The sequence below is a fragment of the Tympanuchus pallidicinctus genome, unplaced genomic scaffold (assembly GCF_026119805.1).
Source record: "Tympanuchus pallidicinctus isolate F22 unplaced genomic scaffold, pur_lepc_1.0 scaffold7, whole genome shotgun sequence".
NCBI lineage: Eukaryota > Metazoa > Chordata > Aves > Galliformes > Phasianidae > Tympanuchus > Tympanuchus pallidicinctus.
In genome coordinates, this window is record NW_026294791.1 from 28,906,710 (window position 1) to 28,919,426 (window position 12,717).

General features: G+C 40.9%; 1 protein-coding gene across 1 annotated transcript in view; it reads right to left on the bottom strand.

Moving 5' to 3' along the window:
- HMCN1 (hemicentin 1) overlaps nt 1-12,717 on the bottom strand; it is a 179,625-nt gene that overhangs the window by 105,636 nt on the left and 61,272 nt on the right. The window contains exons 11-15 of the mRNA XM_052666768.1: nt 9,532-9,807; nt 2,530-2,671; nt 1,996-2,123; nt 1,308-1,421; nt 437-595 (exon numbers count right to left, since the gene is read on the bottom strand). Of these exons, the coding sequence (XP_052522728.1) occupies nt 437-595; nt 1,308-1,421; nt 1,996-2,123; nt 2,530-2,671; nt 9,532-9,807 (819 nt within the window). The remainder of the gene's footprint in view (nt 1-436; nt 596-1,307; nt 1,422-1,995; nt 2,124-2,529; nt 2,672-9,531; nt 9,808-12,717) is intronic.

The window sequence follows — 12,717 nt, forward strand, 5'->3', positions numbered from 1 at the left end:
ATTGCTTCAGAAAGCGTACATGTCTAACAAAAATATGCATTTTAAAGGCCAGAAGCAGAAAGAAACAGGAAAAGAATAGGGAGGACTAAGTTTCAGTAAATTTACACTGTAACACAAATGAAATACATTCTCTACATGAGAACTATGTTAGGTTGAGGTTTGAACTCTTTCCTCCTTCTCTGGCTCTCTCTTCCTCTTTGTAAATTCAGTGCTTTGCAAAAGCAGAAAGAATGAAGGAATGTTGGAAATGCAAGTATCATAAGGAAATTTAGCTCAGTGAACTCTATCAAAAAGGTGTTCTCAGCACATACAATTTTCAAAGACTTGCATAACTGTATTTGTGAGAAGAGTTCAGATAAATAAGGCACTGTTGATCACATAAGGAAACACTGAAATAGAGCACTTATTGTGTAGTTGCAAACTACTTGCTACTTACAGCCAACATCTAGGGTTATCTTTCCAGAAGCTCTCCCTGCATCATTGGTAGCCACACAGGTGTAATCACCAGCGTCCAGCTCTTGTGTTTCTTGGATCTTCAAAAGACCCCGATGAGTATCAATAATGAGAAACACTGATGCCCTCAACTCTAAGTCACCTAAGTTTAGACAGAAAAAAAGTTAACTGAAATATAAAGAGGGTATTTATCAAAATTACTCTAACAAAATTGTGTCCAAGTCTGAGATTAGTTCACAACATAACTGTATTCATTCAGCAGATAAGTATAGTCAGATAATCATTCAACTCAGTGGGAAAAATCATTACTGCACTAGATACAATCAAATTTTATTTATATTTATTTTACAAGAGAAATGCAAAGTTAAGTAGGTTTGGATAGGCATCAGTATAAGGACAGTATAAGGACAGCCAAGTTGTATTTCTCCTTCTCACATTAGAAGCTACTTATGGAAGTCACTTGTCTGCCAGCTCCACGCCATCCTACAAAACCAGGAAAACAACTCTGCTACCTCTCAAGCAGGAGCCAGGATACTCCTGAGTAATGTTCAGAATGTGTCCATGTGCAGAAAGACATTTTGCAGTTTTTGTAGCATATAGCTAAACATTTTATGACAAAGCATGAAACAAGCTGAGTCAAGAGATGTGCAGTTTTTTTCTTTTTAATTACTGTAAGTTCATTCACTGTATTTAAACAGAAGTGAGATCTCACATCCTCAATATTAAGTGCCCTATTTTCTAAATTAGAGAATTTCACATCAGTCACTGTTTGAATAACACATAAAACTTTTGAGAAAAATAAAGTCACTTCAACATGCTCTAAGACAAAGTAAATCAAACACAAAGAAGTATACCTTTAAACCATTTAACTTGAGGATGTGGGATTCCAGTTGTTTTACATTCCATAATAGTTGTGTCTCCAAGGGCAACCAGAATTTCACTTTGAACTATGGTCACTGTTGGGCCCTCTAAAAAGAAACAAGGAACAAATTAATTCCTCATCCAAAATGTCTATCATTTTTAAGATGCAAATGATAAAAGATTAATCTTCTGCTGTTATGTAAGATATATGTGCCTTAAAAGTCAAGCAGGCTTAAAAATCATGTAAGGTGATAGAAAAATAATATAAGAAAAGTAGAGTTTGGAATATCAGAATACCTGAACCATGTATAGAATATGCAGGCATGTAAGGAAAGAACTGGAAGAGTCTGACCATTTAAAAAGTGAAAAGAAACTTTCTCTCCCTCTCCAATTGAAGACTGGTCATTAAGAATTTTGGCACTTTGCTGTTAATACACAGCATAGTGTTTAGAGGGCACGGTTTGGACTAGGACTCCATGGCTAAGAACACAACAGGAAGGTAGAAGAAAATTATTCCTTCTCTAAAGACCTACTCAGTTTCGCAAGTCTACTCTACCATGTTTTGTTTTTCTGGAGTTTCAGAAAATTTCTACAAATATGTTCTGCACAGTTCTACAGATTACCACTCTGAAGCTGTAATAGTTTGCTTTTTAATTTCATTTCATTACTTCTTTTGCTTACCGATGTATGTAAGAATAGATGTCTGTTTCTCTGTCCCAGCTGAGTTACTTGCCAAGCAACCATAAACACCTGCATCTTTTGGAATTGCCTGTCTTATGATCAAGGTGCCTTCTGGGGTCAATCTATACCTGAGAATACACAGGGAACCAACCAAAATGGTTAGTTAAAGAAAACAGAAAAACTATTCCACACACGCTCCAAAAGTATCACCAGATAATTTACAAATAGATACTGTTGTCTCTATCTTATTACTAGTTGTAGTAGTATTTCTGCCAGAGGATACCAACGCATGTTGTAAAGAACACTGAGTTTAATCCTGTAGAAAACTTCTAAAGAAAGTAATCATAGTATTTCTATTTTATTGATAATTGAAATCACAGAGTTATAAGGACGAAGGTCAAAGTACTTTTTTTTCCAAAGCTCACACGCTCCTGTGAAAGAAAGAGAATATTTTGGCATTCTTCAAAACTTCTTACTCACACAGGAGGCACAAATAAAAAAAGGAAAAGGAGAAAGCAAAGCTATAGTCCTTACCTGTTTGAACCAATTATAAACATTTCATTGTGTGTCCATACTACTGTTGGCTTTGGATAACCTGTAGTAGAACACCTGATAGACACTTCAGAGCCTTCTGTAAAAGTCTGATCCTTAGGTGAAATGACAATCTTCGGTGGTTCTATTAAAAGAAATGAAAAATAGAAATTAAAATGATGCGGTTTGTAAGCACTTACACATTATAACCACCACTTTATCTCTGATGAAGGTGATCATCATTGTTCTCCTATAGCTGCCTCCACTAAACTCAAATAATGAGCATCCGACATACATGAATTATATCAGAAGGCCAATTACTGCATTAAAACATGATCAATCTGGTAACAACACTTTTGTTGAAGTCTCTTCTACTTACAGCACTATTCAAAGAGTTTCCATTTCTTGAATTAGCAATCGTATTTCAGAACTTATTTTCTTCTTTTTCTCTACCACAGCATACCAGCTCTTCCACATAAAACATACAAGCCTTTATAAGATAGTTCAGGATTCGGGCTACGGGGGTCACATGAATTCTCATGCTGCCAGTTTTCTTTGCTCTGAGATGCATACACTGGATCTCCCAGATGTGAGCATGAACCCACCCAGAACTAAACAGAGTCATCAACATCAATGTCAGAAAGAAGTAAGAATGGATTTCAGCTGCATTTTCACAAAAAGAGAGACTCATGAGCATCACATAATTCATCCACTTATATCCTTGGACTGATTTTTTTCAAGTGGTCAAGGACAACTAAAACAGTTTCCTGTGACAACTGACATTTTCTTCTACAGTATTTACCATTTTGCCTACTTATAGTGACAAGAAAAAGTTCCACACCACCCAATATATGAAAAACTAGCAATTCATAGCAGCAACTGCTGCTCCACTGCCTGACAGCAACAGGGCTTGAGGGAATGGCATGGAGCTGCATCAGGGGAAGGTCAGGCTGTGGGTTAAGAAGAGTTTCTGCCCCAGAGGGTGGTGGGCATAGAACAGGCTCTCCAGCGCAATGGGCACAGCCCAGAAATGCCAGAGCTCAAGCAGCTACCAATTTTTTTTACCTGGAGCAATTAATAGTATGCCCCTTTGGGTTATCGTTGCTGGAAGGAAGATTTTTCTCCAAGTTTATGGTGGAACGCAGTTGCTAAAAAAGGTGCCAACATAAACATACTGTTGGGACCCCACGGGGAGGCAGGGCCTATCTACTGCTTCCCCCAGCTGCAGAGTGGAATGCTGTGCCCAGGGGTGACAGGAAGCAGATTCTGAGTGCTGTGTGCTTCAGCAACTTATAAGGACGTGGTATTGCAACAGAGATTGGAAAACCATCTTCCTCTCCTCAGCCTCAGCGCTCTTACTGAGAGGGGATTAGTGCCTTTCACTGATGGAAGAACTGAGATAATGAGAAAGTAAATGATTTTCAAATGCTCAAACGTCAAATCCAGAGTAAAAAAGAGTAGAAGATCTCATCACTTTGTACATGTAAGGGGTTACGTGCAAAGTAGTACTTTACATATAAAGTTGTACACGGTTGGGAAGCAGAGACAGGCAAGCCTAAGGATATTATATCACCCACTGCAACACACTGCTGACCTTAAGACCCTTGTGTTTTTGTAGGTCAAATAAGTAACACACAGTAATTGACTTGCACTGTAACTGCAACTTAATAGCACTGTCCTCCATGATCACAGCACAGACTGAGTGGTCCTGCAATGCATCTCAGTGAATCTGAAAGCAAGTCTCCCAAGGAACAAAAAAGTAGTTTTAAAGCATGAGAGGTAACGTTAGCATACAAGTCATGTCCGTGTTTTTATTCAACCATTTTAGTACATTTTTATTTGAATTATTTGCAGTATGTTTTCTGCTTTGAACTTCATGAATATTATCTCAGGAAAATTCATTCACAAGGTTAAGCACACAGACCCTCCCCTTTCAAGAGAATGTTGCTGCTGTTCTGAGGAAGTGTTTTGTTGCACTGTGTCACCTAGTAGCCTGGGGGAAGCAGGATTCAAATGCCAGGACTCCTGAATATGGTTTCAGTCATTAATAGAATGTGCAAGTGTGCAGAAGGTCCTGCAGCCTTTGTAAAAACACATGTAAAACCACACAGTTACACTGCCAAAGAAGAGAATGTTAAATAATAAACAGCAAATAATTTACACACAGAGTTGTAAAACAAAACACAGATGCAGTTATATTGTCCCTTTCTTATATTCATAGCCAGCAACCTACAGTTTTATTTTTGTTAGAGGGAGGGGACCCTGCAGGAATGGCACCAGAGGAGGACAGAGCCACAGTTTCCTAGGTGCTGGGATTACATCCAGACATGAAGGGCAGGTAAAGGCAAAAAGTGCGTGCAACTTAGAGGACTGTCTTCAAGTAATTGATTATGTGTACAGAGTTCTCAGCTATTTTTGATTCACTGTAAATCCTACCATGGGACAACATGCTCTAGTTTTAGGGAAGGTCTGTGCTTATGCTGATACTAGGAAACTGCTTCAAATGGTCAAATCATCCACTGTGCTTTGACAATAAATCACTGTCAATGCAGTATTGTTGTGGGACAAGAACTATCAGAAACTGAAAGAAGGTGGAAGTAACATTTATCAAAGACAGTGGATGACACTTCTGAAGAGAACAAAGGTCAGCGAGGAGACTTCAGTATCTGAAGCATTCATGTTGGTAAACTTCCTTGGCCTTAATGTTCATTTAGATCACTATAAGCAGTTAAACTTAAGATAAAAAAGGACAGCAAATACTTTTTTTTTTTTTTTTTGATTCAGTATAAGTAGCTGAGTTGTTGGATTTGTTTGTTTTTAAATGCTTTTTTAATGCTTTCATTAGCAAAAATTCCAGTTGTTCACTGGGCACATAATGTAACAATACTGAATAAGAGCAACTATTTAAATGTACCTAGATGAATCATCATGCAAGAATGCAATCACCCTAGAAGCCTGCATACACTTGCTACAAGTTCCCCTCCCTACCTCCTCACCTCCCCCCCAAAAAAAGTTTGATTTCATCCTCAGAGTTTTATGAAACCAGATTCTGGCTAAGAACAGATGGAGTAACTTCCATGGGTCCAAGCTGTTCCCTAGTGGTTCCTGTCAGTTTCAACCCATTCTCACTCATGTTGAACTGATCTCCGTGCACTTCCAACTATCAAGATACTCAGGGAGCCAATGTTTATCACAAAGCTCTATTTCTAGTTATACAGGAACTGTAGTTTTGGTGAGAAAAGTTAAATTTCCTCAGATTCTGGAGTTCTGTATGACCACAGTTATGTCAACAAGTTCTTGTGCAACTCCAAGTTTTATAGACATACCTTAGTTTTTCCAGGTGGGGCTGTGTAAACCTCAAACTTTCTATATTTTGTTACTTAAGAGTACTGGCAAGGCAGAGGGGGATACAAAAACTACCATAAAGTCCTTTTTGGCAAGGCCATGCTCTGTCTTTTCATCCCCCAGTTTGCATTGGTAGTGAAGGTTGCCTCAAGCTAGGTGCAAAACCTTGCATTCAGCTTTGTTGAACATCATGAGGTTCACCTGGGCCCACTGCTCAAATGTCCAAATGTACACAGCTTCATAAGCACAGACATGCTGAAGTTCTCTTGTGCTCGTTCAGTTCTGCTTTCTGCTCCTGGTCTGAGATGCACCTGAGAATTACCAGGGCATTGGCTGGGCCAAGTCACATATGCATATAATGATTATTTTTTTAATCTTGCTCTAAAGGCTATTAGTCGGCTTACAAGTGCATCTGTCTGTTCCTTTAAGTACACAACACTCCTATGCTTTGTGAGATTTGATGAGCATACCACTTGATGGATAAGAAATCAGTTGAAAGGCCACAGACAGAAGGTGGTCATCAATGGCTCTGTGTCCAGGTGAAGCCAGTAATGAGCAGCATCCTCTGGGTGTCTGTCTTGGGACCGGTGCTCTTTAACATCTTTATCAATGACATCAATGACAGAATCGAGTGCACCCTCAGCGATTGCTGACGACACCAAGCTGAGTGGTGCGGTTGACACGGTGGAAGGAAGGGATGCCATTCAGAGGGACCTCGACAGACTTGGAAGGTGGGCCCAGATGAACCTAATGATGTTCAACATGGCAAAGTGCAAGGTTTTGCACTTGGTCTGGAGGAATGCCAGGCATCCATACAGACTGAAAGGAGTGGTCCTTGAGAGCAGCCCTGTGGAGAAGGACCTGGGGGTCCTGATGGATGAAAAGCTTAACATGAGCTGGCAGTGTGCCCTTGCGGTTAGGAAGGACAATGGTATCCTGTGCTCCATCAGAAGAGGAGTGGCCACCAGGGACAGGGAGGTGATTGTCCCCCTCCACTCTGCTCTTGTGAGGCCCCACCTGCAATACTGTGTCCAGGTCTGGAGCCCCCAAAACAGGAAGGACAAAGAGCTGTTGGAGAGGGTCCAGAGGAGAGCCACAAAAATGATCAGGGGACTGGAGCACCTCCCCTACAAAGACAGGCTCAGGGAGCTGGACTTGTTCAGCCTGGAGAAAAGGCGGCTGTGGGAAATTCAAATGTGCAGCAGCTAGCACTGCAGTGTCTCAAAGGCACCCCATAAGACTGATGCTCAAAGATGCTTCACTTTTGTTCAACGTGCCACCACAAACAAACTTCTCCCCAACAGTAGCATGGCCAAAAGCCTTACAAGTTTCCGTACATAACTGTTGTAAAAGCAAAAGATATCTGCAACTGTCTACTCTTACTCTTTCACACCAGAAAACATGCAAAATCAAAACTGCCAATAGAATGGCATTTATCACTTGTATTTCAGGGATCTGAGTTTTAATCACATATTTGAAATTACTCACAAAATCAATCTCCTCGTTATTCAGGCTTTTTCTATTGTAAAAGCTTACATTCCTCAAAATCAAAGATGATGTAAGTAAAAACATCAAGAATTAAACATCAAGCTATCAAAACAAAACAGTGTATTAATTCAATCCTACAAGTATGCATACAGGAAACAAATATTTCATCTATAAACTGGAAAGAGAAAGGTTACATGGACATGAAACATTCCTCATCACTGAGGAATACATCCCCAGAACGTATCACTGGAAAGATAATGTGATGATTAAAGTTTCACACTCCTGGTCAAGCTACAGCCTCACATGGCTGCAGCATACTCCTGATAAACCATTTTCAGCTTGCAAGAGCAGAGAATGCCCTTACAAATTCTTTTATATTCCCATATAAATCAAGTTGTTCAGAGGACTTGAACAATTTGCACTATGCTGCCACCACAAAACGTCCAAAATTCAAAGTTAGGCAGAACACTGACTCAGCATCAGTGCAGTCCTAACAAGCTCAGACTACGCTCTAAAACAGCAACCAGTGATTTTTCAGCTTGCTCTGAGCAGCAGGCTGCCATTCAACAAAAAAGCACAACTTTTTAACACAGTCTTCACTTTGTTGTGCTTGGTGTTAGTGAAGAACAATTAATGGGTAATGTTGGACAGGTAATTGGGGAAAAAAAGGCAAGTTTAATTAAAGTTTTGGTCTGTCTTTGTACAGCAGCACAACTAAAAGGTAAATAAAAATAGATCAGATTAATATTCCCTTTCAGGAGCATTATCAGACTAGAAACCTTCAAAACAAACATTTACTACAACCCATGTGAGTACATAGAGAAAACACTGGGTTATTTTTAGAGCTAAATTTGTTCTCTGCCTTAACTCCCATTCCAGAAAGAAAAAGGAGGGTGAAAGCAACATTTATTCCCTTTTAATCCAAAATTCAGAGATCTGTGCTGGATCTGTCCCAGCAACAAATGGATTCACTATAAATTTAATGACATTCAGAATTACTTGTAATTACATCAAGTATGAATCTATCTCAATTGATTAATAAGACTGTACTTTTCATTCTTAAGAAGGAAGAAATTGCAACCTTTAAGGCTTCTTTTTCTTATGTTAAGCCACTCTTTACTCTTCTGCTGCCAAATATAGATCATTACTGTGAACATTGCTCCAGATCCTAACAAGCAGGGAGAGTTATTCATGACACAGTTAATTGCACATCAGAATAGCTCCAAGAATTTGAAGGAAATAATTTGGTTCAAGCAAAATAAAGTAACAATAGCACATACAATCATCCTGACACCATCCACCTTCTGCATGCAGCCATTTAAGAGACATTTAGTCATTTATCAAGACAGCCAAAAGCTAAAAATACAGGGCAGGGTGGTTTTCTAAAACATTCTGCAGTTCTCTTTTTTTCGTATGCAGTGAGTAGATGCTAATATGCAAAGATGCAGACTTCCACACAACCAAGGCAATAATGAACAAATCTGGAGTACTTCCAATTTCTATAATTGTTGCCTCCAAGGAAATTACTGTATTTTTGTGTCATTTTTTAGAATTTTTTTCCTGATGAAAAGCAACAGCGTGGACCCACAGCTTGCTTGGTGTCTCAACCCATGCCATCTTTTTCAGTCCTGTCAAATTTTCGGAGCTCTTACAAAACCAACCTCCTTGTAAAGTTCTGATTAGTTCTAAGCTTGTACAGAATTACCTGAGACAGATAAAACAATACAAAAAAGACACTTAGAAGTATTATTCCATTATAAAGAGATATAAATACTAGAGAAGAACACAAACTCTTAGCAGTTTAACTACCTGTGTGTGTACACAAACAAGAACAAGATCTGTGTGCAACTCTCCCTCCATACTTTAGGAGACACTAACAACAGAGATATCTCAGGATCCAGTCAGATCTACAGCAAACTTGGGTCAGGAACCACTGAAGTACCAAACCATGTTTCACCAAGGCACATACCACAAGACAGTCTCCCAAAGAACACTAGTGCTCGTTGGTGGCTCACACCAGTATTTTAAATCAAGGAAGAGCTACATTACTTTCTACTAGTCTCTAAGTGGTTTCATAAACAAACATAAAATGCAGAAGTTACTACAAGAGAAACTCAGAATAAAGATAAAGTAAGTTAAAAACATGTCAGAATGTACTTAACATACAGTTACCTTGTACTATAAGGAAGACAGACGCCATGGCAGAGCCATCCTTGTTAGAAGCTATGCAGTTGTACTTCCCAGCATCTGTGAACTGTACTGCTTTCACTTCTAAAGATAGATTGCTCATCACCCTCATCCGTAGGGGCTCCTGGAGCCTCACATCCCTGCCATTTCTCTGCCAGGTAAGATTGTAACGCATGGTGCTTACAACCAGGCAGGTCAGGATGGCTCCTTCCCTAAGGATAGCTGTGACATTGTTAGGAACCTGAATCACAGGTGGAGGCTCTGCATAAAAAGAACAGAATAAAGGACAAAATAAAGAGATTTAGAAACTTCTGAATCATTTGTGTAACTTCAAGCATACCACAGCATACAAAAATTATAATACTGTTTTAATATTGAGTTTCATATTGTATTACTGAAGCCATAAAACAGAGAACCCAGGTCAGTTTACTCATTCCCCAGTGCTAAGTTATCTGATAGATGACAAGAACACACATGACTCACATGGAATAACTATGATATAGAATTATAGAATCATTCAGGTTGGAAAGATCACTAATATCATCTACTCCAACCATCAACCCTTGCGTATGATGACCATTCTAGATCACATCACCCAGAGCAACATCTACCTGCTTCTTTAAAACCTCCAGGGATGGTGACTCCACCACTTCCCTGGGCAGCCAAAATCTCACCACTCTTTCTGAGTGTTTTTTTAATATCCAACATGAGTTTCCCTTGGCACAACTTAAAGCCATTCCCTCTAATCCTATCACTGACTATCTAACAAAAGAGGCCAATCCCCACCTCACCACAACCTCCTTTCAGGTACTTGTAGAATGTCTTCTGCAAGCTCCCCTTTCTCTAGACTTCACAATCTCAGTTCTCTGAGTCGCTCTCCATAAGACTTGTGCTCCAGACCCCTCACCAGCATTGCTGCCTTTCTCTAGACACACTCTAGGGCCTCAGCATCTTTCTTGTAGCGGGGGGCCCAAAAGTGAGCACAGTACTTGAAGTGCAACCTCACCAGTGCAAATTGCAGGAGTACAGTACTTCTCTAGTCCTGCTGACTATGCTATTTCTGATAAAAGCCAGAATGCCACTGGCCTTCTTGGCCACCAGGGCATACTACTGGCTATGTTCAGCCAGCTACCAACTAACATCCCCAGATTCTTTTCCTCTGCACAATCTTTCAGTCACTCTGCCCCAAGGCCATAGCAATGCACAGGGATTTTGTAATTGAAATGCAGGACTTGACACCTGGTCTTGTTGAAGCTCATCCCCACTGGCCTCAGCCCAGTGATCCAGTCTGTCCAGATCCCTCCATAGGGCCTTCCTACCCTCAGACAGATCAACACTTCATCCCAGCTCCATGTCGTCTGCAAACTTAATGAGGATGCATTCAATTCCCTCTTCCAAAACATCAGTAAGGATATTAAACAGGATGAGCCCCAATATTGACCCATATGGAACATCAGTAGTGACTGGTCAACAGCTGGATCTAACTCCATTCACCGCCTCTCTCTGGACCAGAATCAAATATCACATATATGAGAGAGGATATAGTTCTGCTCTTTGACCTAATATTGCACCAGGATAAGCCAACATGAGATTGCAGCCCCACAGCAGATGACAGCAGCAGGTCTCTAAGTCTGATCTATGACTGGAGCATGACCACAAAAGATAGAATCCAGGTTACACTTTAGTTTTTTTTATTTTTTAAACAGGTGTGCATATTAGAGAGGGAAAATAAATAAAAATGTTGTTAGCATGGTCTTCTAATGGAGACAACGAATTCAAGTAATCAGCTGCTGCAAGAAATCACCATTATGTTCCTCACCTGATGGTTTCTAGGGAGTGCATGAAGGGAGCACATTTTTTTGCCTTCAAGTCCATCTGATTGAAGACTGTATCAAATAAGATAAAGAGAAGGAGAGGCAGGGCAGTAAGCACAGTGCAGACACAGCTCTGAGAGATGAGCAATATCAGGCAGTAATAAACAGGCATGCTAACTGATGGGCTATTAAGAGGCCAGGGGCATCATTTCAAAGAGGAAGCAACCTGGACTTGGCAACTAAAACCAAGGCAAACCAGGGTTGAAGGGTGGGAAGAGGTGGGGAAAGAGTGCAACAGCAGTGTATAAAATGGTGAAGGAATGTGCAGCAGAAGTGAGTCTGGAAAAAATGCAGTAGACAAAAAGATACAGAAGGGGTCTGTCACATATGGAGTATCAGTAGCCAGCATGCTTGCCTTATGCATCCCTGCACACGATCATTGAGCTTGCCCTATCTTCTCACCAAATCTTCATTCTGTGGCCTCACTCTCTCTCCTACACAGGTGTTGCAAGGGCTCACTGTTGCTGGAGCAAGTGCAAACAGGCTGGGTGCCAGCTCCAGGAGTCTGAGTAGGGTACAGGCATCCTCAGCCTGTGACACCAGCTGCTGGGGAGACTGGGCAAACCATGCCAACTGCTCGAGCAGGTAAGGGTCCCAGCTACAAGCTGCTGGAGCAGGAACTGTGCATGTCCCAAAAGCCTGCTACTGGCAGGGCCCAGAGCAAGCAGAGGGCTCATTACCAGTGGCTGCAGCAGAGCTGCAGGTCATGGGTACATGCCCACCACCAGGCACAGGGAGGTCAGAGCAGGGGTAGAGCCAGCATCTTCCCCAAGTCAGGTGTGCAACAGGCAGGTTTGCTAGCCAGCTTCAGGGAAGGGGCATGGGGTGGACAGAGAAGCAGTGGTAGTACTTCAGAGATATTTAAGTGTCACATACCTGTGACCAGAGAGCGCTATGTACTCTCACTAATGAGCTCCAGCCCCTACCAGCAGAGGGAGCAACACGGCTGCTATGCGTGACACAAGGCCCACACAGTAGCTCTGCTGCAGTGCCTTGTGGCCATGCTAAGGGTCTCTGAGCACCTGCAATATGCACACAGCAGGCTAGGCCCTGCAGCTGGCACAACATTGCTCAGCACTTTCCAGGCACTTTTTCTTCCAATCTGTAATACATATATTATGTTTTAATTTCCACTATTTGTTATTGTTTGCTTTCTGCTTTACTGATCTGTATATTTTTAGTCATGGAAGGATGCAGCTGCAATAACTTTATACTGGAATTTGGTTTTGAAACCATAAATGCTAAAAATAGGAGCTCTTGTTTTGATCTTGTTTTGATCCTGCTTGAGATATAGCTG